This window comes from Lolium perenne, chromosome 5, assembly GCF_019359855.2.
Source record: "Lolium perenne isolate Kyuss_39 chromosome 5, Kyuss_2.0, whole genome shotgun sequence".
Classification (NCBI taxonomy): Eukaryota; Viridiplantae; Streptophyta; class Magnoliopsida; order Poales; family Poaceae; genus Lolium; species Lolium perenne.
In genome coordinates, this window is record NC_067248.2 from 232026405 (window position 1) to 232053184 (window position 26780).

At 41.6% G+C, this 26780-nt stretch overlaps 4 protein-coding genes across 4 annotated transcripts; 3 read left to right on the forward strand and 1 right to left on the reverse strand.

Annotated features, from left to right (window-relative positions):
• The first annotated feature begins 517 nt into the window (after window positions 1-517).
• Window positions 518-8354, forward strand: LOC127302225 (DNA topoisomerase 3-beta). The gene is made up of 15 exons (XM_051332642.2): window positions 518-616; window positions 712-768; window positions 1364-1467; window positions 1782-1875; window positions 2314-2413; window positions 2843-3086; window positions 3537-3699; window positions 3776-3895; window positions 4306-4385; window positions 4815-5090; window positions 5218-5386; window positions 5471-5599; window positions 5771-5983; window positions 6463-6642; window positions 7466-8354. Exons 1-15 carry the CDS (start codon window positions 596-598, stop codon window positions 8099-8101), a joined length of 2586 nt encoding a protein of 861 aa, XP_051188602.1. The 5' UTR covers window positions 518-595; the 3' UTR covers window positions 8102-8354.
• Window positions 8355-9195: 841 nt separating this feature from the next.
• On the reverse strand, window positions 9196-10136 carry LOC127304181 (uncharacterized). The gene is made up of 2 exons (XM_051334881.2): window positions 9366-10136; window positions 9196-9285 (listed from the first exon to the last, which is right to left on the reverse strand). Exons 1-2 carry the CDS (start codon window positions 10122-10124, stop codon window positions 9196-9198), a joined length of 849 nt encoding a protein of 282 aa, XP_051190841.1. The 5' UTR covers window positions 10125-10136.
• Window positions 10137-18179: 8043 nt separating this feature from the next.
• Window positions 18180-19223, forward strand: LOC127298275 (auxin-induced in root cultures protein 12-like). The gene has a single exon (XM_051328175.1). The coding sequence runs from the start codon at window positions 18269-18271 to the stop codon at window positions 19064-19066; it is 798 nt and encodes a 265-aa protein (XP_051184135.1). The 5' UTR covers window positions 18180-18268; the 3' UTR covers window positions 19067-19223.
• A 2752-nt stretch (window positions 19224-21975) lies between these two features.
• On the forward strand, window positions 21976-24738 carry LOC127302230 (ribosome production factor 2 homolog). The gene is made up of 7 exons (XM_051332647.2): window positions 21976-22096; window positions 22514-22636; window positions 23075-23278; window positions 23518-23763; window positions 23849-24085; window positions 24238-24303; window positions 24393-24738. The coding sequence occupies exons 2-7, from the start codon at window positions 22568-22570 to the stop codon at window positions 24498-24500; spliced, it is 930 nt and encodes a 309-aa protein (XP_051188607.1). The 5' UTR covers window positions 21976-22096; window positions 22514-22567; the 3' UTR covers window positions 24501-24738.
• Window positions 24739-26780: the final 2042 nt, after the last annotated feature.

A 26780-nucleotide genomic window follows, 5' to 3' on the forward strand; every position in this document is an offset into this window, starting at 1 on the left:
ACGTTCTAGTAGATCGAAGCTTAGCCATGATCTTCTTTTTCTCTTTCTCAACTTTGTCTTTAGCTTTTCACACCTTTGCTTTGTATCTTTAGATGGTCTTCCTACTTTTTTTTTTTTTTTTTTTTTGGTTTTTGCTGTTTGCCACGGGGACGTGTTGTACTTCATTAATTTAAAGTTGAACTCATTTCGAGCTTTTCTTATGAAAAAACATTTCGCTGGACCATAATACCGAAATACGAAAAGAAAAATATGCTTGGACAAACATGCCCAAAGCCAACACCGGCTTTCTCAATTTTCAAGGCCCCACTTTTCAGTGTGTACATGTGCAGACCACATTGCATGAGAAATATTAGTACGTCCTCCTCTTTATTACTTCACGTTCTGCCATACTGAGTCAGTCGAAATCAATTTTATATAATGTAATCAAATATATTTACAAAAAATATCAACACCCTACTTCAAAAAGAAAAATATTAACACCCATTTCTCCCACACATCCGCACGCACGGGACCTGGTCGGACACACGAACGCACACGGACCCACTCAAGGCCCGAACCCCTCTGCTGCGCTGCGTCCTCCTCTTCCTCCCTCCCCATGGCGCCCAGGGTTTTAATGGTAAGTGCCCGCCGCCGCCGCCGCTCGGCTTACCGCAGCGCCGCCGTCATTAATGGCGACCAAACCTTCTCACGCTCGGACCGCCGTCTATGCAGGTGGCGGAGAAGCCCAGCATCGCGCTCTCCATCGCCTCCGCCCTCTCCGGCGGCCGCGTAAGTCTCCCTCCCTCCCTCTCCCCCGCGCCGAATCCTCTCGCGACCAAGGGTATTTTCGCTTCCTGGGCCCAGATTTGTCGGTGGTTTTGACTCGAATTCGACGACAGTGTCTTAGGGAAGTTTTTGGTTCACAGAAGAAGCCGGGTAGAAAGCCTGTTCGGTCAAAGCGCAGGTTTCCCCCCAAGAACGCTAGTTGTAGGTTGTAATTCTAATGGCTGGGTGTTTGGACTTCGGAGTATTTCGGGGTCGTTGACACTCTCTGAGGTCATTGTCTCTGCAGAGTAATAGCTAGTGAGATTCAGGGGATGGTACAGAGCTAATAGGATTGGTTGCAGTTGCACTGTCATGGAAAATTATGCCTCTTAATGTTCTCATTCTGCAAATTGAATCGAACTTAGTCGCGCAAAAAAAATAAAAACTGTAGTGAGGCAATCATCATTTTGGGCATGAAGGGGCTAGGCACATTCTGGGTAGCTGCTGCCACGCGGCATAATGTGGGCAGTATCATGGTGGCTCCAAAGCAAGTAGTAACTATGCGCTGCTGTAACATTTCGCTCTCACTGCACATCTCAAAATTGTCAAATTTCGGCAGATGTCTACACGCAAGGGAAGTACCGACGTCCACGAGTTTGATGGGATGTTTCAGGGATCTCATGCATCTTTCAGAGTGACGTCAGTCATTGGACATGTCTTCAGGTCCTGCATTTCTCCTTCAATTCTCTCAAGACCTTTCGTTACAGTTGCTTCACTTGATAGTCCATGCCAGTTTTGAACTGCGCAATGCGTTTGAATGCATGTGCATAGGCTTTCTTCATATCAGTCTTGATACCTACAGGCATGAATACATGGTGGACCGCCGCATATCTGCAAAGTTGATTCCTTAAATAAAAAATATATAAGTAATTGTTCCACTTCAGCTGAATCAACATTGCAGTTGCCCACTACAGTACTAACCTTGGACAGTAAGATCTTTTATGTGCATTTTTTACTAAATGTATTGCCTTCTGCAGTGTTGATTTTCCACCTGCATATCAGAACTGGGAAGGGACTGATCCCATGGACCTTTTTAATGCTCCAGTTCTGAGATCTGAGTGCAACCCAAAGGTAATGCATTCCTCTTAAACTCTAATTAGCGAATACAACTCAGTTAACAACAGGACCCAGGAGTAGTCAAACAAAACCAATTATGTAAGAACAGCTTCAGTCAGTTCTATGTATATATTGCACATTCGTACATGAGTTCTACTTCTTCTTTAGATGGTACAATCGTAGATCTACTACCAAGTTTAGCTGACTCTCAGACATTCTATTTCATCTTTTCTCTATAACTGACTTGGCTTTTCGACATATTTTCTACTTTCTAGAATCTAAACCGACAAATTTCCTGTCCTACTGCAAAAGAACTCCCAACTGTAGCGCTTGCATAAATCTGTGAAGGAAATGGTTGGTGAAATACTGAAATGCCTATCCTTAGGTTTTATGACAATTACATACAAGCACCACCATGTCTAAGTAAATAACTGACCTATGTATCTCTTGAAGGTTCATATCCAAAGGCATCTAGCCCAGGAAGCTCGAGGCTGCACCTATTTGATACTTTGGCTTGACTGTGATCGAGAAGGAGAAAACATATGTTTTGAAGGTATATTCTTGTTCTGGGATATATGTGCATGTTATCATATCTACTTATGTACTAGAAATTTGGGCAGTGTACAAAAAGCTAAGTTCGCTTTTCTATGATCTGGAGTCTATAAAGATATAGAATAGTAATTTCGAACAACTTGACTAAGGTACAGAGAATGTCAGATGGCAAAGAGCTATCTGGACTATGTTCACAGCTGGATTAATTAGATTCCTTTGAATTTCTAGAAGCTATACATGTTTTTGCTTTCCCCTGAGGAACATCGACAATTCTGTTTAATACTTTGCAATAATTTGGTGTACATGAGATTTACTTTTCACTAACTAATAATTGATATGAGAAATTCTCATTCATTACTTCCACATACCCAGCTTGCTTATTATCTCTTAGTCTGAGCAATGTAATAATAATGCTAATCGTATGTTCCAGTAATTAGTTGCACCGGGATTCCTGAAAATGAGGTTGGCAGAAGAATATTTCGAGCTAAATTTTCATCTGTTACTGAGAAAGACATATCAAATGCTATGGATAATCTTGTCTTGCCAAACAAAGACGAGGCACTGTCAGTGGAGGCTCGACAAGAAATAGACTTGAAAGTAGGAGTAGCGTTTACTCGATTTCAGACCAGATATTTTCAAGGAAAATACGGCAATCTCGACTCAAGAGTTATTTCGTGAGTTCTCTATCTACCTTTTCGCTATACTACTTTTTTGATCAATTGCATATTACATTAATTTTCGGACAAGAAAATACCATCTATATTCTTCAGATACCCATTGCAATATTTGTATCTATCTGTAATGTCAATGTTTATCACCTTTTCTGGGAAGTTCCTTTTGTTCAATCTCTTGATCTTTGTAACCACCTTCTCAAATGTTCTGCTTTTGACACTTTCCATAAATTTGATAGTGCAAGTAATGTAAGTATGCCTTGACTGGTGCTTTCATGTTGGAGTACCATGTATACGCTTTTCGTGTTTGAATGATTCATCTGGATTTAATGGAGACATTTGAATTTCTACCACTATTCACGTTTCTGTTGCTAAAGGCTTTGATGAATCCGTGTTTTAAGTATCTCCTGCAGAATTTGGTCTTATGATTTATTTTTTCTTCTTCTAAATTAGGTATGGTCCCTGTCAAACACCTACACTTGGATTCTGTGTACAGCGCTATCAGCAAATTAACACATTCAAACCAGAGAAATTCTGGTCTTTGAGAACTTGCATTATCAAAGACGGTGATGAAATACAGCTAGAATGGGACAGGAAGAAACTTTTTGATTTTGATGTAAGATCCCCATACCTTAGTGATTTGAGTTTATCCTTCGAAGTATTCTTGATGTGTTCATCACTCAACTTCACAGGTCACTGTAATGTTCCAAAAGATGGTAGCCAGTGATGGAGCTCTAAAAATAACAGATATATCAGTGAAGGAAGAGTGCAAAGCCCGCCCATCTGGTCTTAATACAGTGAATTTGCTAAAGGTGACATAGCTCTAAGACGGGCAGCCTTTTTCCTTGTTTAAGCTACAACTTAATTGGATAATGATGCTTGTATGGGCTGCCATTTCACTTCGTTGCCTAGTGCCTACAAAGTCCACTTTCTGTTTACCTGTAAATGGTGCATTGCTCACTTCTGTTTGGACCTTAATATTGATATTGCAATTTATATTAATGTATATGGTTACAATATTCTGTACATTACGATGACATTAAATGGAATGTAGTACCAAGATCTGCCGTTGGATATGACCTGATTTATACTAATCATAATGTGGACCAGGGCATCCATTTGTGTATAAAAGGGCTTCTAGGATATGCTAATTAGATAGGGTTTCTTCCTTTAGTTAAATGAATTGCATATTTTAGTGTACTGAATGTTGCACTGCTCCCAGGTTGCATCAAGTGCGTTAGGCATTGGACCCCAGACAGCCATGCACTTGGCCGAACGACTTTACATTCAAGGATACATCAGGTTTCAGAAATGGGTCTCCCTTTTTTATGGAAAATGTTAGTTAATTTGAAGTTGGCATGAAATTGTCAAATTAACTCATATTAGTAAGGCCGCACTGTTCCTGCATGAACTTTCTGCATATATCGAGTTCATATGCTGTGACATTGTTTTATTTTATGTTATGCGTCATTTAAGGGTTACCTTGCACTACTCTATGATGCCCTATGTAGTACAGGGGATAATGTTTTAAATTTCATCTGAAAATTGTGTAAAATCTATAGTCAGCCTTTTGTAGTTATGACTTATGACTTATGAGTGTAGATTGCCATCTGAGTTACAAACACTTTTTTACCACTACTGAAAGTTGCATACAAAGGTGTGATTTATAGTTGATGATAATTTTTGTTTTTCCAATTTCCTGCTGAAGTTCTAATTACTATCTTTGTACAGTTATCCTCGTACAGAGAGCACTGCCTATCCTGCGTCATTTGATTTTAAAAGTGTACTGTCTGCACTAGCACATAATCCTTTGTGGTCCAATAACGTCCGGGCATTGGATGCTGGTTTTGTTAAGCCTCGTCAAGGTCATGATGTTGGGGATCATCCCCCAATTACTCCAATGAGATTAGCACCAGAAGAAGCTTTGAAAACTGATGCATGGAGGCTGTACCAGTACATATGCCAGCATTTTATTGGCACTGTCAGTCCTGATTGTAAATATACAAGGTAGTTCACGATGCCCGTGTCTGAATTTGCTGCTAAATTACTTGTATTGTTGTCCCATTGGCCATCACATGCATTATTCCTTGGAATGTGAACATGTCAATTCCTTTCTGGAAAAAATGGTTTGCAGGACTGCAGTTGAGTTCACTTCAGGTGGAGAGATTTTCCGTTGTGTTGGTCACCGAGTCACGTCCAAAGGTTTTACATCTATTATGCCATGGCTTGCTGTGGGTGAGAATATTCTTCCAACGTTCAAAAAAGGAGACACAATTAGCATTCATAAGGTTGACATACATGAGGTAAGGCTTATGAGTTTGCTCACATCACCTGAGCTTGCGTTTATTTGGATGTGGATTGCTGACAAGTATTTATTCTTCTCTAAGGGAAGCACCACAGCTCCTGATTATCTTAGCGAGAGTGAGTTGATTTCTCTCATGGAGAAGAATGGCATAGGCACAGACGCATCAATTCCTGTGCATATAAACAACATTTCCGAGCGTAATTATGTCCAGGTTTGAGGTCTTTTCTATCCAGAGTTTTGACATCTTATGTACTCCCTCCAGTTCAAAATAATTGCCCCAAAATGGATGTATCTAGACATATTTAGTGTGTAGATGCCCGCATGCCTGCTTAAATATCTAAATGCCCAATTGCCTAAATGCAGCTACCTATCTTTGTTGAAGGTAAATTCTGGAAGAAGATTAGTACCTACAGCCCTGGGAACTACCCTGATAAGAGGATATCAGTGTATTGATGCTGATCTCTGCTTGCCAGATATCCGAAGCTTTATTGAGCAACAGATTACTCTAATTGCAAAAGGCAAAGCGGACGATCTTCAAGTTGTTCAGCATGTTCTTCAACAGTTTATGAGAAAGTACTCTTATTTTGTGAAGAAGGTAGTCTATTGTGTTAATAATCTCTGAGGCTTTGATGTCTTGTCAAGTGTGTTAGGGTTTACATGTGGTGTATTGTTAGATCAGGTCAGTCATTTGCCGCCATAAGAATTGGCAATTGACGTTGCCACTATTGCCGCACAAGTGCCAACCGTTGGAGTGGCAAATGTTCCACTTCCCTGTGTGTTGGATTTTCTTGTTTTACTTATACATTTGCATTTGTAAATCGGTAGTTAACATATCGTTAAAGCCATCCTAAAAAATGCTAGCAAATTTTAGTTAAAGCACAAGTGCAAGGTATGATCTTCTGTCAATTTTCTAGTATTCCTAGTAAATGGTTTAAAGTACATCCATCTTCACAATGATCTATTGAACTATTCAGTGTGCATGATTGACATGGATGGTTTTCTTCTAGTTTATTCTGTGATTGAAATATCATTTTCTTCTAGTTGCTTATAATGAACTAACTGTGTTGCTTGCAGATTGAAAACATGGATGCTTTGTTTGAAGCACAATTTTCACCTCTGGCAGACTCTGGGCGTCTATTGAGCAAGTGCGGAAAATGTGGTCGGTATATGAAATATATTTCCACTCAGCCAATGAGGATGTATTGTGTAACTTGTGAGGAGGTCTATTATCTTCCCCAGAATGGTTCCATTAAGGTGGTTACTTTACTAAATTCTCTTTCACTGTTTCTGGGTAATTATGTGTTCGTTATTTTATGGATAATGTCCACAAATACAGAATCATGCCAAGACCATATTATAGACAGAATCATGCAATTCATGTGCCTTGATAGATATTTTGTTGTCAGTCAATTATAGACGGGTTGATCTTGTGTGTTTGCAGTTTTCAGTTTGCTGTGATTCATTGGCATCATCATGGAGGTGGCAATTTGGCTCCTAGGAGCAAATGCTCTCATTATATAAAATAATTAAAAAACAACTTTAAAAATGTTAAAAAATTCTGATATAAATTTGTTGGTGTACATCGTGATATTCTATGTTAGTGCACAAATTTTCGTGGAGAAACAACATTTTATATGGCGTGTACAAAAAAGATAAAAAAATATCCTGTACGTAGTCGTGTTATAGCATCAAAACTTGTCTTTTTTACATGAGCCACAATTGTTTTTAGTTTTTTTTTAAAACTTGTGTACCAACATAAAATGTCTAGATGTACATGTAAAAATTTAGTTTAGGATTTTTTGACACTTTGAAATGTGGATTCACATAATGGGAGCATATGCTCCTATGAGCCAAAGTGCATTTCTCATCATTTGTTTCTTTTCTTCCTTTGTATATCTATTCTATTCTATACGATTTGCTGTGCTTTATTTTATGTTCACCACTTTCATGTTGAACATAGTCACTGCATTGACTTTTGTGCTATCATCAATGATCAATCATAAAAACGCATGATATTCTTTGCCTGCCAAGGGTCAGTTCACTTATACCTGGTGATTAATTATACTATCCTTTTCAGCTTTACAAGGAAATTATTTGCCCTCTTGATGGTTTTGAGTTGCTTCTGTTCTCGATGGTGGGCCCTGATGCAAAATCTTTTCCACTATGCCCCTGTTGCTATAATAGTCCTCCATTCGAAGGCATCGACAAACTTTTCGGGGCACTCAAGCTTGATGATACTGGCAAGGTTGGGAAAGGGGCTGGCATGCCGTGCTTCCTTTGCCCGCACCCGACATGCAAACAATCAATGATCACTCAAGGAGTCTGTGCTTGTCCAGAGTGTAGCGGTACACTAATTCTTGATCCAGTCAGTGCACCGAAATGGCGGCTTCTCTGCAACACGTGTAACTGCGTCGTGTTGCTCCCACATGCCGCTCACAGAATCACCACCACAGATAAGAAGTGCCCGACGTGTGAGTCAACTATCATCGAAGTTGACTTCAACAAGAAAGCTACCCCTCTTGAAGATGGAGCTACTTTGCATGAGGGTTGCATCTTGTGTGATGAGCTGTTACATTCGCTCGTTGAGATGAAGCATGGGAAGTCATTCTTCATGCGGAGAGGCAGAGGCAGAGGTAGGGGTAGAGGCCGAGGGAGAGGCAGACGGGGCAGGGGAAGACATGATGACCCTAAGATGAGCTTCAGAGATTTCTGAATTCCTTTTTTAACTTTGACCTGTAATCCTACTCTGTAAGTACATTTACTCCTAGATTGGAACATTTCGGTTTCATATTCATACAGTGTTATCATGTTGCTTCTAGCAAAGATTGTATGTATAGTTCATTTTGTAGAAGAAATGCAGGGATCAGTTATGCTTTTCTGATCACTTGTTCAGAAAATGTATGCGCTTCAGAATGTAGAAACCGAAATGCAAATGTCATGCTTATGCAGGAATGTTCTCAACTAAATCAGCTTTGCGTTCCTTTGGTCATTCCTTATGTAATAGTTGGCCTGCTCTCTTCTCACATTATAGCCTTTCTGATATATATATTTTTTACAACAAGCCTTTCTGATATACTAAATCATGCTTGTGCAAGAGGTCTCAACTTCATCAGCTTTGGATTCTTGTTATCATTCCTTGGTTGCTAGTTACTCCCTTTTACTTGTAAAACGCATCGGGCATATCGCTTGCAGAATATATGCTGAAGTAAATGTTTGTTGAATACCGCAAGTTGCCTTAACTGTCATTTTCATTTTGAATTTGTTTACATGTACCTTGGCTGAAACATGAGAAAGTAAAAGCCCTACACCGTGCCAAACATTTTTTGTTAGATTGTCTTATTTGTGTCCGTCTTTTCTCATAGGACAACAATTTGGGAAGGTGGGATGAACATTTCCCATTCATTCCCTGTCATTATTTTTGCCCATTTGTGCTCTTTTGTAACAAGGCCTGATGTGGTGTGTTTTTCCTGTTTGACATCCCAGTTCTTCGTTCTGATCTCCCTTCTACAGTTGTAGCTTCTGTTTAAAAGAGGACCGCCTTTTCTTTTTCCAAACATCCAAACGTCTCTTAAGAAAAGGAATATTTCACAAGGTTACAAGAGAGCAGATACAGTCACAGCTAGGATGTGCGCACAACCGTACACACAGATGCACATTTAACTAGGAACACGGATCACAAACTAAAGACGCACTACTACTACCAACCTACAGTAGTTAACTAAGCTAGGGCTAGATGGATATTCATCCAACTACATGCATCTTACATGTTAGAACGACATTCATATCAATGCATGTGAGATCTGAGTCTCAGGCAGTGTCGCGGGGCTCCTCCTTGCCAAGGAAAACATCAGTCAGGACAGTCCTGGACTGCAGCGATGCCCTCAGAATTTCCAAACCCTGCAGTGCATTGCAGTCAGCAATTCAGCAAGAAACAAACACAAGAGAGAAAGGAAAACATGTCTATGCAATGCAAGTACCTCGGCGTGGCCGAGCTGCACGGTCTTCTCCTGGATCGCGCTCAGGTCCAGGGCGGCGAAGGTGCTGAGAAGCGCGACGCTGGACGACATGGGCGCGACGGCGAGGCTATCCGTCACCGTGTACCTCACGATGCCCTGCACGAACCCTACGCCCGGCACCACCGCCTGGGGCTGGGGGTGAGGAACGTACTGGCACTGATCCTCCATCTTTTGGCCGCACGCATACCTGCACGGGCACGGAACGCCGCTCACGTCCGTCACCATGCGGTCGTCGCACAACCACGGCCTGGGCTTGAAGAACTTCCTCTGCTGCGCGGGCGTCGTCACGAACCGGGATTTCGCTTGCATCTCTTTGCCGCAGCCCGGGCACTTGACGCCGGGCATGTCCGTCAGGTAGTTGCCGTCCTTTCCGCGGCATTCGTGCTGGCACTCGAAGAAGAACACCGCCGGCTCCGGCAAGCCCAGGATGGAGCTGGCGCCAGCGCCGACGGCAGGCGAGGGTGCGAGGAGAGCGTCCTTGGACGCACCGGGCGCGACGTAGGCGGCGTCCAGCGTCTCGAAGCTGGCGTAGATGTCGCCGACGCTGCCGAACATGGAAGGATCCTTCCGGAGCAGCTTCACGGCGGCGCCCAGGGGCAGGGCGAGCAGGGAGAAGAGGAAGTCGACCACGTCCTTGCTCGCCTCCGCGAGCAGCACGCGCTGCGCCTTGGTGTCTACCAGGAGCTTCATGCTCATCGTCTTCGTGTTGGTGGTTGCCATTTCGGTAGGTTTCTTCTTGGCTATCCGCTATCGTATCTCAGCCTCAATAGGCTTGCCTCGTTGAGATCGACGGGTTTTACCCGAGCAGGAGCACGCGGCCGGCGGCCGGCAAGGTTACACGTGTGGGCGTGCCGCACAGGTGGCGCCTTTGGTTCCAGGTGGCTCGTGTAACCTGACATCGAACTAGCTAGAGGAGTGAATCGTAGTTGAACCCTGTGCAGTGAAGTTTTTCTGTTAAAGATCGGTCTTTTTCTTTCCAGAAATGTATTTTTTTATTTCACATAATTTTGAAGAACTTAATTCTTTACAAGTGTGTCTAAGTCTGAGACCTAGCATAGCTTATGTCTCAGTCGAATAACATGATACGGGCTTAAACAAAGTATAAACAGCAGCAAACACGAATCTTTAAGAAGAAATAAAATCCAACGATGAAGCACATGACTAAGATATAAGCTACGTTTCAGCTAGCTGAAACGTGTTTGGTTTGTAAGATTTGAAATCGCTTGTGTGTGTTTTTTCTATGGACTACTTTGCGCACGATGACAACTATCATGAAACTAATCAACTCTGTAAATTTCTCTGCATTTTGCATGTGGTGATCTAAATTCTAAAGATGGGTTTTAAAGATTTTTCTAATTTTTTTTTGTTCTTTGACATCCGACTATGCAAAGTACTCCTTAGTATATCTAGAAACATCTAAAATGAGATAAGTTTAAAATATTTTTTTATGAAATGAAGGGAGTATGTTTAATACTAGTTCAAAACCTTTCAGTTTTACTTATCAATATAGTGTTATCTTCTCCTGATTCTAGCAAAGATTATATATGTAATGGTGCATAGCCTATTTTGTAAAAAGAAAATGCTCACTTATTATGATAGAGGGAGGCTGGAACCTGGCTAGCTCACCATCTTATGTGCTAGCCAGGTTTATTATTTATTGGCTAGAAGTAGAAACTTCAATGCATAAGGGAGAAAATTGTTTTTCTGCACATGTCATGCTCATGAGTCAAATTACACATCATAAATGTTCACATTTCATGGAAGGACATCCCTAGCGGCGCGACGCATTTCGGTACAAAAATGACCGTTTGCATCCGTATGCATCGGGTGTCATGGTATGATTGACCGTTTGCATCGGGGTAGACCTAGCGGCCCAACGAAAAAAGTTTGTCGACATTTTTTTTGATAGAAATAATTTACATAGTGCGGAAAAACCTGCAAATGAAACCCTAGTCTAGTGACGCGCCTCCGCGGCCGCCTACTGCTGGTCGTCATCGTCGATGACGATCAGAACCGGAGGTGCCCACGGCCATGGCTAGTAGAGAGTGCCATGTTGGGTCGGCGGCCTTGCCGCGGGTGGAGGCGGTGGAGTGCGTGCATGCTCGCACGTTGGCGTTACTGGAGGAGTCACCGACACACTCTGAGCCAGGGCAGACTCACACAGCTAGACGGTGAGGCTATTCCACCGGCCAAGCTCCTCCAGCTCACTCTAGGCGTCGGCCAACTCGAAGGCCTCCTCCTCTGCGAGGTCTGACGACTAGATCTCTGGGTTCGCCAACGTGTCTGGAGCAGCGCCTTTGAGGAAGACAACATCTCCATGCCCGCCGTCCTCGTCGTCGTCGTGGCCTTCGTCTTCGTCCTCTTCATCACTAGTCAGGCCGACTCCAAGCTCGCGGTTGAAGCATGCAACGTCGCCGAGGTAGCCCAGTCGGAGGCGCTGGTCAAACTCCCAAGCTCCGATTGTGAGCCAGTTGTCGCTTGTCGGAGTGGAGGCCGAAAGCCGGATCATCTTGAAGATTTGTGGCAGGATGAACCCGGGGCGCCGCACCTCATCATGCATCCCACGCGCGGTCCCGGAGGCACTGGCACACGACAGGAGTTGAGAAGCCACCCGGACAACAGGCCTACATCCGGCCATGGAGTTGTATGGTCCTCCTCGAACAGTTGCCACATGACATCGACCGGAACGTACTAGTGCGCTAGGGATCCTTCTTCTTTCCACTGCGTGAGCATCCGTCCTCGTGGTCATTCTTTGACCTGCGGAACGGCCACCCCTTGTCCATTCCTTCAGTGTGAGGAACCTTGGGGAGATAAGTGGAAATGAGCGCCGGATGTGGGGGGGGGGGGGGGGGGGGGGAATGGCCATGTCCTGCTCTGTAACATCCCAGGTTTAGAGGTTATAAATAGAGAAAACATATGTGTGCATTACATTAATACATAAAAAATCGGGGGGATTTCCGCGCAAACAAAACTTGTCACAATGACTAAAGTTTCACTTGAGTTGATGGAATTAAAGTAGATCATCAAGTCAGGTGCTATAAACTTCCATGTGAACTTTTTAAAATCTATTTTTGGTAAAAGTGATTTGATATATGAGTTAGATCAAATGACACTTAAATTAAAATAACACCACATTATTTAAGAATCAAACTCTAACTTATTAACACTTAAAAGTTACCAACTTCCTTTGCGTGTAATTTAATTCATTTTTAAACTTATTAACATATATGGTAAACTGCAAGGTCTAAAGTGCATAAAATCTACACATTCTTATTTAATTCATAACTTATTAAATATATGGAATATCACAAAACCAAATTTGTTCACATTACAAATTAGAGTTCAAAATATTTGAATAAAACTAACTATGAATATTTTTAATCTCATATGATCATGCCTTTGTAAAATCAAACATAACCATTTAAATTTGGGGCATAACCTTTATCTTTGACATTTTGAGCACTATTATAATATGGAGACAATCACACATGATATATTGCCTCATCCACAAGTATAAAATCATCCACAAGCCATTTAGTTAGAAATTCCACTTGGCTATCCAAAAACGAATCCATGCCACATAGGATGAAAATATCTACATGCCTTGAATTCTAAGTTATGACACCTCATGCTTAAGGAATTGCTATGGATGAGAGCATGACAACCAAACACTTTACTCATAAAACCAAAACAAGAGTCACCCACCTATGGGTCATGTTACTAGAGCATGCTCAAGTCTATAAAAGGAACCCCATATGATAGCTATTTGATCATCTAGTACCATGATACAAGGAAACCAACACATTGGGCCACTCCATACATTAGTTAGGACCAATATCAAGCAGCTAGGAGGTGGAGGCATACCATAAGATACATGTTTATCAGAGTTCCTGAAGAGCAAGCTACATAAAATATCAAGGTAGAATTCCTAGATAAACCATGTATTTAGATGACCATATCATCATCTCTTGAGTAGAGCCCTAGGATATTCGAGACATTGAAAAGTTAGAGAGGTTATAGATACTAACCATATTCATGTCTATCCAAGAGAATACAAGATAAGTATTATACTATAGTATTTTGAGCAAACACTTGATCTTAGATGAGAAACCATATTTCATTAGTGATACCTAGGAAGCCAATACCATGATCATCAAAATTAGGTAGTGATCATAAAACTCTAAGAACTAGAAGTAAGAATCTAGTGAGAAATAAATTGATCATATTTAATACATGTTCATGCTTTGGAGATATAGAAGTATAAGTTAAACCTAGTGTGATAAAATGATATCATCCATCACATGCAATCATATGAATGCCACAAGTAATCCACCCTAGTACATTTTCAACATCTCAAGTAGAGAAATAATTTAAGGACATCAAAACCTTTCTTAGCCAAGCACTTATCAATGGTGAAGAAGAGCAACCCTGGACCCTATGTGTCAATCGAAAATTATGTCTACATCTTGTGATCCTAAGAAAACTCTATCATCAAGGCCTATAATTAGATTCAAGCCTTATGATTAGTTGACCATCCCTGTAATTAAAGTAAGCGCATGAACAAATTGACTAACTCCACGCAAACCTTAACCCTAGATAATTGTCCAAGTCCCTAGAAAAAGGTAGACACATGAAATAATGCCCATAAAATCCTATTCTCAAATAAGAAACAAAGTAATAAAATTAACTTTGTAAATTATTTCTTTGCAAGGGGAATACCAAATAAAATCTTTACCTATCACTAGGTAATGTTAAAAATCCTAGAAAAATAATTTTGAACTCCAAAAGAAGAAGAAATTGGAATTATCATTATTAACATAACTATTTAAATATTAAAGCATAATCAACAATCAACAATACTAATACATCTACAAAATATTTAAGTATCAGATGATGACTCTCCACTATTTCCAACAGAGGGCACACAACCAATTTTTTATAAAATAGAACTGAATTCAAAATAGAATTAAAAAAATATACAAAACATAAAAGTTTTACCAGACAGGTCGTAACGGCCCACAACCCAGCACCAGTCCACCGCATAGCCCAACCCAGCCCAAATACCGATTCGGTTTAAAGCAGTCAGGCTATTTTTTTAGAAGTAATCCGATCTTGCCTCATATGGCGCGGCCCATGAAGCTCCCGCTTCAGGCGACACTTTCTTCTGGTGTCGCCTAAGATTGAGCGGCATATAAGAGCTTTGTGGTGGGTGGGGGGGATTGGACAAGCTTGTAGCTTTATGGGGGTCGTCCGCGAGTCACCAATGGCAACTTACGAAACACGTCGAGGTGGCGTGGGGTTTTAGTATCCTACTTGGTATATTTGGTGCAAAGAATACACCCTCTGATTATTACTTGACGCTCATATAGATGTATCTAGACACATTTTAGTTATAGATACATCTATTTTAGTATCAAGTAATATGAATATGAGGGAATAACTATTCTTTTCATTATTCATTGTGATACTACTCTGGTAGGAATCTTGGATTATCAACAAATATTTAAAGTAAACATATCTATTATAGTACTATGACTACGGGTAAAATCCAACGGAATATGTGTATGTCCCCGTGATTATCAGTAGTGAGATGGTGCCATCTCTTGGTCAAACCATACAACATTGGCTAGATGCAAACAGGAATATCAAGTTTTTTTTTGTTTTTTTGAGGGAAAACAGGAATATCAAGTTGAATGGCTAAAGCCACAAGGAAAAGAGAAGAAACCCGATGACATCAATACATTATAGGATGACTGTAGAGATCAAATCGTCTATCTGACTTGCCTACCGTTGGCTTTGTACGTATCAACAAGGAACTAGGTCTATGTTTTGTATGGCTAAGGCAACGGGGTATGTTGTCAACACACATTGTGTATTAAGTTATCATGTGGTAAATTAGTACCAACGCACTCACACCTTTATAAATCATCCGGTACGTGTGGCACCTTTAAAGTTGAAAAAAATCATAGAAACATACAAATATGTTTTTTATTAGATATGTAATTTGAATTGTATTCAATTAGCCAGTTAGCCCCAAACCCTAGATTGGTTTGGCCTACATAAACTCTGTAATCTCAACACATCAATACAAATTCTCTCCAAATATCAGGTTAATTTAGCTTTGAAAATCTCGTCGAGACCAAGTCGAAGCTGAAGATGGGTCGTAAATCATTTACATGGTGTTGGATTTAAATTTTTTGAATTTTTGGATGAAGTCTAGATACTTTTACCCCTCTCGCCGTCATTGGCTTCTGTCGGCCAGACCATCTCTCGGCTCTCGCCGTCGCGTGACGCGGTAGTGCTCGGTGTCGCTCCCTACTGGCGACGACATGGATGCTCCTAGGGGAGGTGGGCTTGTTCATGTTGGTAGTTGGCACTCGTGCATATGGTAGATCTGCCGGTGCCGGCCGAGGGCTTTTTCCCGGCGGAAAAAACGAACGGAGGGGCCGGACGCGAGATTCTCAAACAAATCCACACGATAAAGCGGGAAGCGCATTGATCGAGAAGTCAAACCGTCACCCGGCCGGCCAGACAGGTTGCTGCTTCTTCCAGGTATCCTCCTCCTGTCCTCCATTGGCTGACTGGCAGATGAATCTTTTTGTTCATCGGGATTCGGGAGCGTAACCCAACGCTGCAATAGGGCGTCATGCGTGCGTAATCTAACGGTCACCAGTCAGGACGTACGAGTGTACGACGTGATCCATGCACAAAACTGCTGGCGATTGTCGGCGACGTCGGAACACCGCACGACGTGCCGGCGAGCGAGATCGCCGTGGTTTACGGGTCAAACTCGCGAAGCCCGGAGGGCCGGAGACCATCCGTCGTGCCCTAGCTTCGAGAAGAGGTAATATCGTTGTACTCCGTATGCTCGGTGCATGCATGTATCTAACCTTGGCCTGGGCGGTCTGGGTGGTGCTGCGTGCGCATGATTGGAGCTCACGTTCTCGACATGTGGCCAAGAATTAATGGACGACTATATGCTTGTTGCTCCTCAACTAATTAATCCATGTGGATCGAGTCTGTTGGATCAAACATGGTGAACAAGCAGAACAATTTTGATTCTAGGGTCCATTTAATAATTTAAAATATAGAACACGCGGTCGCTTTCATTGGTTGAAATGTGTTTATTCCAACGGTCGGTAAATGTGGGTTTATGGTTTTGGTTTATATATGTGTGGCATACGATCCATTTATAGCACATGATTTCATTTGTTGGAATTTGCACTTTCCAGATATTTTACACACGTAGAAAATGATAAATCTCGGTTAATGGAGTCGATGCCATATTGCCATCTAAGCCGAGAAGTGGGCCATCTGTCCATGTCCACACGAGTAACTTCACTAGATTTTCTGCCACGTCATCACTTACATTGGGCCAACCTATCAATTTTTGTGTCCATTCGTGCTTAATTTGAGTTAGCGCTTTTTTGCCAAGAACTTAGAAACATGTGGTGTTTTTTTGTCATGGAAATGTTAAGTGCTCTAGATGGTAAATTTGGTGGTTTTATGATATATAATCATTTATAACACATGATTTAATTGATTGGAATTTTTACATTCCGATGGTTTATATGTACGTCCTTAGAAAATGACACACAAATCAGCGCATTACTTGATCATTTTTGTAAGAATTCGCCAGAAGACATGCACGCGTTATTTGATAAATTCCATGAGGATTCAACGAAAATTTGTGCATTTTTCATACCAATGTGTTTTCCACTAAATATGTCGGGTGTCAAGTGCTATGATCCACTTCATGTTTGTCCCTCACAGAAAACGATCGATCAAGTCGTTATCAACAAAGCACGTGAATTCTTTCTCTTCGTCCTGACCTGGTTAGGTCCTGGAATGGCCATGTTAGTGTGTGATGATGCAACTACCGCCTAGTCCCTTTGACACGTTGAATATGACATGTCGGCTTCTACCTCTACTTAAAATTGCTATTAACCGAGCGAAAATAATGATTTTGATAGGCTGCTATTGTTTGCCCCCAATTATTGTAGGTAAGTGTTTTTTTTTTGTACAAAAGTTGAGGTCTTATACTGGTTGTTTTGAAGAAAGCGTTGAATAGGGGTAAGACACCCAGGTGTGGCTTGAACCCTGGTCCTAACAAAAAAAAACTCTAGTTGAGTTAGTTTCTAGGGCACGCTCACTCGCTAATTGCGCCACCACAATGCGTGGAATAGTTGGTTGGCGCCTTTCCTCGACCTAAAAGGCAATTCTTCTGGATTTCTTCATCAAGAGGTTGAATATTTATTGTTTCTTGACAATTACTCACATAAACATGACCATATGAAAAGTAAGGAAGAGAATCTAGCTTGCTTTGTTGGGTTTCCTTAATTTTTTCTAAGAAGGTTAATATGGCTCCAACATGACCTTATTAGGACTTTTTTAGGAGTGGCTAACATAGTATTGACTCTTTAATTAATATTTTGTGGTAGATTAGCTTAATACTAGTTGACTATCATGCATGATTAATTATCGTGTAATGTGCTGTGGGATGTGACGCACATGCTTACCATATTTGTGTACCTTCTTCGCTCGTTACTCTTAACTTGTTTTCACATAGTACCAGTGCTAAAATGTGTTTCTTAAGACACGTCTGTCTGTACTTTCGGTTGAAGTATATACTGTAGATTATTTAACTAAGTTATGGCTCTCTATAACCGTTGAGAACACTTGAGATCGCAAGTCAACTCCCAGATGATCATACAGCAACCTTTCAAATGCAATGCACCTACCCTCCTCGTTGGCTATATAAACCACAACAGTTTGCGCTTTCTCTTCACACTCCCAGCTTCCAACAACAGCAAAACCTCTAGACCCTCCGATCACCTTGCCGCCGGCAGCGCACCGCGCATAAAATGGCATCCGCCATGACGCAACAGCACCGGGGCCGCGCCATTCTCCAGCTAGCAGCCGTGCTGCTCCTGGCCTCGCCGGCAGCAATGCTGGCGGCCGCCGGCGCCTGCGAGAGCGCGACGTTCCCGGCGGGCAAGAGCTACACGACGTGCTCAGACCTCCCGACCCTCGGCGCCACGCTGCACTGGACCTACGACGCGGCGGATTCGTCGCTCTCCCTGGCCTTCACCGCCAAGCCGGCCGCAACCGGTGGCTGGGTGGCGTGGGGGATCAACCCCACCGGCGACGGCATGAAGGGCGCGCAGACGCTGATTGCCTTCAAGCAGACCGGGGCCTACGTCGTGAACACGTACAACCTTACTGGGTACGGCCCGCTCGGCGCTGCGTCGACGCCCATCGCGTACGAGGCCACCGAGCTCGCCGCCGACGACGGCGACAACGGAACGGTGCGGCTCTACGGCAAGCTGCAGCTGCCCAAGGGCATGGTGACAGTGAACCACATCTGGCAGGTGGGGTCGGCGGTGGCCAGCAACGCGCCGGCCAAGCACGCGTTCGGACAGGAGAACCTGGACGCGAAGGGCAGCCTCTCGCTCACCGGCGCCGATGCGCCGGAGGCCGCGCCGGCTCCGGTGGCCGGTGCCCCGTTGTCCGGTGAGTCTGGGGACATGGAGACGCAGGTGGCGGCGTCGCCCGCGCCGTCCGGTGGGAAGCCGTCGCCTTCGCCGTCGGCGGCCGCGTACGCCTCGTCTCCGGTGCTGGTCGTGCTTCTGGCACTAGCGGGTTTCTTGGCGATTGTATGATCTCGGTGAGCCCCGGAGAGAAGATCTGTCCCTCCCGTGGAAGGACGTAGGATCGACCTTGTTTCGTTTCTTGGACACCGATGCTACATATTTTTTGTTTATTTATTATTTGTCTGGATTGAAATAAAAGTGATTGTCAATAGAGTGTTTTGTACAAGCTACATGAGTTTGGTCAAATCTTTGAGTTGCATTTAGTTTCAAGCAAAGTGAATATTCGGATTCATCTGTTCGAGGACACCGTTTCCAGATGAACCATTTCGGTCGATCATATCTAGCTAAGTACAAGGTGTATCGATGGATCATGCACCTTAATAATCTCCCTGATGATCGTTGACAATATTTATACAGCTAACCGTTGCACGTGATGATCCGATCAGGTAACCACGGATCATGTTTTGAACAGCTGGATTATACTATAGTTTACAACTCCCACGCAAATTTACAACAGTTCGTATATTCGTATGGTGGGGCGCGGTGATCGCATTAACTTGAGAAATGAACTCCGTGAGCTAGCATTTCCCCCGTCTTGTTCCTCACCGCCTGAACCAAAGGGGAGCAACCCATGGGATGCCTCTGCCATAGCTCTTTCGTGATCTAGGCATTGTACTCCCTCTGTCTCATGAAAGTTATCTGAGATTTATTAAAATTTAGAGGTATCTAGATGCTATTTAGTGTCTAGATATATTTTAATTTGAAAAAATCTCATACATCTTCTATAGAACAGAGGGAGTACAAATAATGGTTGTGAAGAGGGCTCATTTTGAATCCCGTGTTTGTTCATCATTTAATTTGTCTAATGCAGTTCTTGTTTTCATCAAAGCAGTTGGCATATCCGCATTTTTTTGGCATGTCCGCAATTTGAAATACCGTACACATGATCGAGATGTTTTAGGAAAATCCTAACTAGTCGGGTGTAAAAGATGTGAGTTCTCTTTACCCATTGATTACACTTCCCTTGGAAAAAAGAGGTGTAGGAGAGCACTAGTTGTTCTTTAAAGGCCTGCGACCATAAGACTGTTCGTCCTCCGTCCACAAATAAGTGTACATGCGGGTTTTTCAAGATAAATTATCAAGTAGAGTAAAAAATACATTGGAAACATGCATCTCACCTATTTTATTCTTTCACCTTCAATAAGCTAAGTGTATGTAGAAAACAAGAAGAACATGTCCTTAATATTATTGGGTTTGATTTTCGTGCGATGAGAGAGAAGCAATTAAAATACATTGGGATGATAGGAGTATACTCTTTTGTGAACACAGTTTTAAGCTAGATGTCCACTTATTTGAGAACGGAGAGAGTAGGTAATGTTTTTCAAACAGAGAAACCAACTTGAGAAAAATACTAGATCGGCCAATGCCCTATGTGTACTATACGAATATTTGCCAATGTAATGTGTCTCTTTTTGTTTTCTTATTCTTCATCGGTTTTGGGGCTAAATAGGGTAGATTTGGCGAACATTTCAAATGGATACCTTGGTGATAAAAGTAACTAGGAATACTTGATGTAACAATTATTTACCAAGTGAAATTTACAATAAACGAAATGTCCAAGCTTATTAAATGATGAGTACAAAAATGAATTCATAAACCGACGCCAAAGAGATAGTGTAGTGCAGAGTGGGATATCAGTCTAATACCGAAATTATTAAAATACAAAATACAAAATAAATATCATTAGATAACCATGAATTATAAATTCATATGATATCTATATAATATTATAGTAGTTAATTTTTTAAAAAAGTTTGGTCAAAAATTACTTGGCTTGACTTTTCAGAAAAAATATATGCCTTTTTATTGGAACTGAGGGAGTAGTTAGCTGCTAAACACAAACATTTAAAATGAAGAAATATTCCTAATTAAATTGTCAATCGACGAGGGCTTCAAAATCATATAGTTACGTTTTCTTATGGTTTGATTTCTTTTGTTGTTGCAATAATCTACTATATATAACTGAACGACTATAATGGTAGAACCTTGTAACCATGTCGTTTTTGTAAAGGAAAATGAGTGTAACCAGCATGGGAGGCAGGATTGAAGGAAAAAAATTACATGAGGGGGCCAGGTCAAGCTAATCTCCACTAATTAGCCCTTCTAAAGACCTCTAAAACTAGATTTTTTCTTTCTTTCTGCTCATTACATGAGCGCATATCATTATATCAATACTAGATCTAATTTTGAACATCATGTTGCAACAAAGCCAATGTAGAGTATTGGTCTTAATTTTGATATATGGTTGTTTTAGCTAAATATAAAAGGAACCATGTTCCTGATAGTCACATGGCTGCACTAAACATACATAAAAGTGTTCTCCATGCCGAAAAAATGACGTCGGCATAGACACTCAATATTCTCTAGGTTACGGCAAAGTAGGTACTGCCACGACACATGTGTGATTAGTGACTACTCGCTCCAACTCATACCAATAAGGCACATTATGTACACCATTATTGAGATATCGTTGGTTAGTTTTGTGCATCACATTTCTATCTTGGAAAGCGTGTGGGATCTATTTATGGTAACAAAGGGAGTTCAAAATATAGTTGCAACGCAACATAAGTGACAATGTACCTGGTGCACATGCATAGTTAAATTTAACATATACTCGTTCCGTTTCAAATTAGTTAACTCAATTTTATGTACACCTGTAAAAATTGAGTTTATTAAATTTAGAATGGAGGTAGTAACTTTAAGGAGTGCAGTTTACAAATTTGGTCTCATGTTTTTGTTCTTCTTCAAAGAAAACACATCCCAAACTTGTAATTAGTGTGCTGAGCCAGGAAGAGCTGTTGCTCTGGGCTATTTGGGCTATGCGCTACCGCAGGCCGTTACCTCATCCAACCCACGGCAAAGGCCGGCCCGAGCATCTCGGCAGCCCATTAGGCCGTCCAATCTGGGCCGTGCTCGCGGCAGCCAAGAAATAAGAACCCCCCTCACACGCCGCCCGAACGTTTCTTCCTCCTCCTCCACCTACACCGCCGCCGCCTCCGCCACCGCTAGCTCGCCCGCTCCGCCGCAGTACTCGCGAAGGTACTTCCGACTCACGCCTCATCGACGGATACGTCCTCCGTTTTGGATCTTCTCACCCTGAGTTTCCGCTGTTACGCACCGCACTGCTGGCGGTGCCGCTTGCTTAGGACGCAAACAATTTAGCCAGTCCGATTCTTAGTGGTGGTTGTTTGTGCGTGGGTGTGATGTTTCGCCTATTAGGATGCTGCCTCAGCTTATAGTCACTATATTCGGGGTTCAAGTTATGGCGGTGAACTGTACTGTTAATCTAGTAGTATTAGGTTCTTGATGATCATGGAACTAATGGTTTTAAGCTTGATTGCTGTAATGTGTGTCTGGGAAGCTATGGCTCTTTTACATCTGGGTAAACTAATACTGAAACTACTGATGTGTATGTAACCTTGTCATGTTTTCCTCCTGTATTTTGCATGGATACAGCCTAGTCCTTCCTCCCCAGTAACCTCGCCGCTTGCGTTCGATCAGAAGACCGAGATGTCGACCATCAGAGTTCCCAGGAACATGCGCGCCAAGCGCGAGCTCCTCAAGCACGCGCCCAAGCTCGTAAGCTTCTCTTCAGCTCCCAACTCTTGCAAATTTACCTTCGGTTTACAGGACAGCAACACGATGTCCGGTTAAGTGTTACCAACACTGCACTATATGCTATAAGCGCACGCCATTATTATTATGATATATAACTACGTTGTAGTAGTAGTATTTGAGCGTTTATTATCTTGTGTCACTGTGGCCAAGCTAATCGTTCACCAATTTCGCAAATTTGTTGCGATTAGTGCATTGCAACATCATATTTGAACAGATTTACACAGTAGAAAGGCCCAGATTTGCTGGCACCTATACTTCTACAGATAGCCACCTGCAATTTTTAATTTTGTTTCTATTGGAACTCTCTCCTGCTTCGGAACCTTCCATGTCGAGAAACTTGAAATAGTCTGTACATGTTTTTTCCCACATCAGACTATTGCTCTAATGCTCTTGTTCCAGGTTGAGAATGGCAAGAAGATGATTATTCTCCATGGTACAAAGACCAGCGCAGTTTTGAACTCCGTGCTGGCAGATCTTTTTCACCTCAAGCGTGATCATGCTGTCAAGTTCACCAAGAAGAACGACAACATCAGACCATTTGAGAGCGGGGGTGAAACTTCCCTCGAGTTCTTCTCCCTTAAATCTGACTGCAGCCTCATTGTGGTAAGTTCCCATTGTTAGTTGGTGAGAATGAGAAATTGTTGCTCGAGACGATGATATGGGTCAGAAGTAAAATGACTTGAAAGAGTCGTTGTACATAGTATATACAATCAATTTTTTGAGCATCTGTATGGAACCTGTCTGAAACATTTTCTATGTCTTCTGTTAGAATGACACTTTCAACTTTCATTTTGTATAAAACATACAAGTTATTCAACTGTTAATTATTTATGTTTTTGCAGTACGGTTCTCACTCCAAGAAGAGGCCTAACAACCTTGTTTTTGGAAGGACTTACGATCACCACATATATGACCTTGTTGAAGTTGGAGTTGAGAACTACAAATCCATAGAGTCGTATGCATATGATAAGAAGTTTGCACCTAAACTTGGGACAAAACCTTTCTTTGCCTTCATTGGGGAGCACTTTGAGAGCGTTGAAGGGCTGAAGCACTTGAAGGAAATGCTGCTTGATCATTTCAAAGGAGAGGTGTGCATCTTATTATATAAGCTTGTGTGTAGGACATAGATGATCCCTTGAGCTTAATTAGCAAACCTTTCTGTTGTTGATACAGGTGGTAGAGAATCTGAACCTTGCTGGTGTAGATCGGATATTTGTGTGCACAGCAATTTCCCCTACCACTGTCTACATGATGCACTGTGCTCTGCGTCTAAAAAGGTCTGGCACATCTATTCCTAGAATGGAGCTGGTTGAAGTTGGGCCTTCAATGGACCTGGTAATTAGGCGGAACCGACGTCCATCTGAAAGCTTACAGAAGGAAGCTATGAAGGCTCCTGGTCATGCTAAGAAGGTAATTTCGATGGAACAATTGTATTTTGGTCATCATATGTTATCCTGATGGTGCCATTATTAGCCATAAACAACTATATCGCTGTCCATTATCTTCTCTCTGAGAACCTTTATGTCAGTATTGGTATTCACAATTATCATTGACATCTACAGCTGAAAAATGTCTCGAATAATCCGATTGATGGCAAGTTGGGTAGAGTCTACATTCCAGACCAAGAGGTTTGTGTCTAATTTGTTCTAAGTAGCTGTGAAGTTCAAAGTTTAACCTATGGACATACTGACCTGATTCATGGTTTTTTGACTGAAAGGTTTCGAAATTGGCCTTAACAAGCGACATAAAGGGTCTCAAGCGAGAGCGCCGTGATGCCAAGAAAAACAAGGAGCATTCTAAGAAGCAAAAGGTCAACCCTGAGTGAATAGCACACAAGGCTATTCTTGGTAACTGATTAGTTTAATGATATTCGGTGTACTGTTACAGCTGCTGTATTAAACCAACTGGAGACCAACTTGTTAGACTGAGTGGTAATAGTCCACTACTCTCTTCTAGGCTATAAATCATGTGTATGGACTTCTGCATCAGTACCGAGGCAGCTCATATCAGACATAAGCATGGAATTTTGGAGCAACATATGTCGCAAGTACTTTGTTTTACAATTGTTACTCCCTGTTATTAGCTGATTAGAGATCATTGTTGCAATGATGTGTTTATGTTTGGTAAGCATGGATCTCGAACTTTTTCTAAACCCACATATGGTTCAGTTGTGTCGTTTCTTTATCCGTGTTGTTGTGAATCCTGTAGGCTTTGTCAGTATGTGGTTTGTACTGACTACTAGCAATGTGATTACAAGAGTGCAGCTTCCTATAACTTCTAGCTTTTGTGGGACTGGTTAATAAGTTCACGTACATGATCTTTTCCCATGTCCTTAAGAGTAACACTTATATTTGAAAGAACCATTGTACTTTTTTTTTTTGTAGAAATCTCTCATCTTTGGCCCCAGGAACTACTCAATGCACATGAACAGTTTGACAGTTCCTTGAGTTGTTGAACTTTGAGCATACATACATTATTAGACTGGGTGATTATTCACTGAAGCTTCTCTTAGAAAGGCTTCAGTCTGCCGTCAGCTACATATTCAAAGATGAAACATCAAGTTGCAATAGGAAATCGATCTTTTGACAGATGAAGGGTATCTGAATAAGTCTTTGACATCAATGCGTATAATCAACTTTTGGACTTGAATACTTGACGCAACAAATATTTACCAAGTGAAATTTATAATGTACGAAATGTTCAATCTTATTAAATGATGAGTAAAAAGGGAAGCAGTCATAAAGCGACACCGAGATAGTGTAGTGTAGAGTGGGATATCAGTCTAATACCCTTGTGTTTTGTAGTTTTAAAAAACTAATACGTTCATGGCGAACTGTGCCTCTGGTTTTCTACTGATGTTTCCTCCCTATATAGAAGAAGGTGCATCCTTGCAGGATGCTTCCACCTAATGCAAACAATATTACTCCCTCCATTTCAATTGATGCGTCTTTTTGTTTTCAAACTATGTAAAATTTGACCAAATATTTTGAATAAAGTATTAACATATACAATACACAATCAATATCATTAGATACACAATAAATCATATTTATATGATATCTAGATAATATTATAGTAGTCAATGTTTTTTTAAAGTTTGATCAAAATTTACTTAGCTTGACTTTTTTTTTGAATGCCTTATTTGTTGGAACAGAGGGAGTAGTTAGTTGCTAAACACGAACAACGTTAATCTGATCAGTGATGCATCTCCACCCTCAGTTTGTCTTGACGAGGGATTGAAAATTACAAGGTTAGAATTTCTTATGGTTTGACTATTTTTTGTTGGTTCCACAATCTACTAGGGCTACCATAAGTAAAGTAAATATACAACTTAATTACTCTGACGGTATAACCTAGCTTTTTTCTAAAAAAAAAGAGTGTAACCAATGGCGAAGGTAGAGTTGAAGCTAAAGGGGGGCTTTTCACATGAGGGGGCGAAGGTAGAGTTGAAGTCATCAGAACATATTTTATTTCAGATCTAATTTTAAACATCATGTCACACAAAAACTTGTATTGATCTTAACTTTGATGCATGGTTGAGAAAATAAAACATTTTTAGGTAACTGTAAAATGAACCCTATTCCCGCTAGTCACATGGCTGCAATAAACAAATACAAAAGTGGTCTCCAGACCCAAACAAATGTTGTGGGCACATACACACAATATTCTCTTAGTTACTGAAAAATAGGTAGTGCCACGACACATATGTGAGATTATTTACTACTCGCTCTGTTTCCTCTGAAAAAGGGACCTTTATGTACAACATTATTGAGATATTTTTGGCTAGTTTTATTTGTCAGATTTCTATCTTGGAACACGTGTGGGCTTTATTTATGGTAATAGAGGGGAGTTTAGGTGCAACCCAACCAAGTGACAATGTACCCGGTGCACATGCAATTTTTTGAAATGAACAGTTTAATTTAACATAATTTTAAGGAGTGCAGTTTTCAATTTTAAGGAGCCGCAGCCCAAACTAGTAATTTGTGTCTTGAGCCGAGGAAGTGCTGTTGCTCTGGGCTATTTGGGCCTGCGCTACTGCAGACATCTCAGCCGCGAAAAAGGCCGGCCCATTCGGCGACATCTCAGCCGTCCAATCTCACCACCA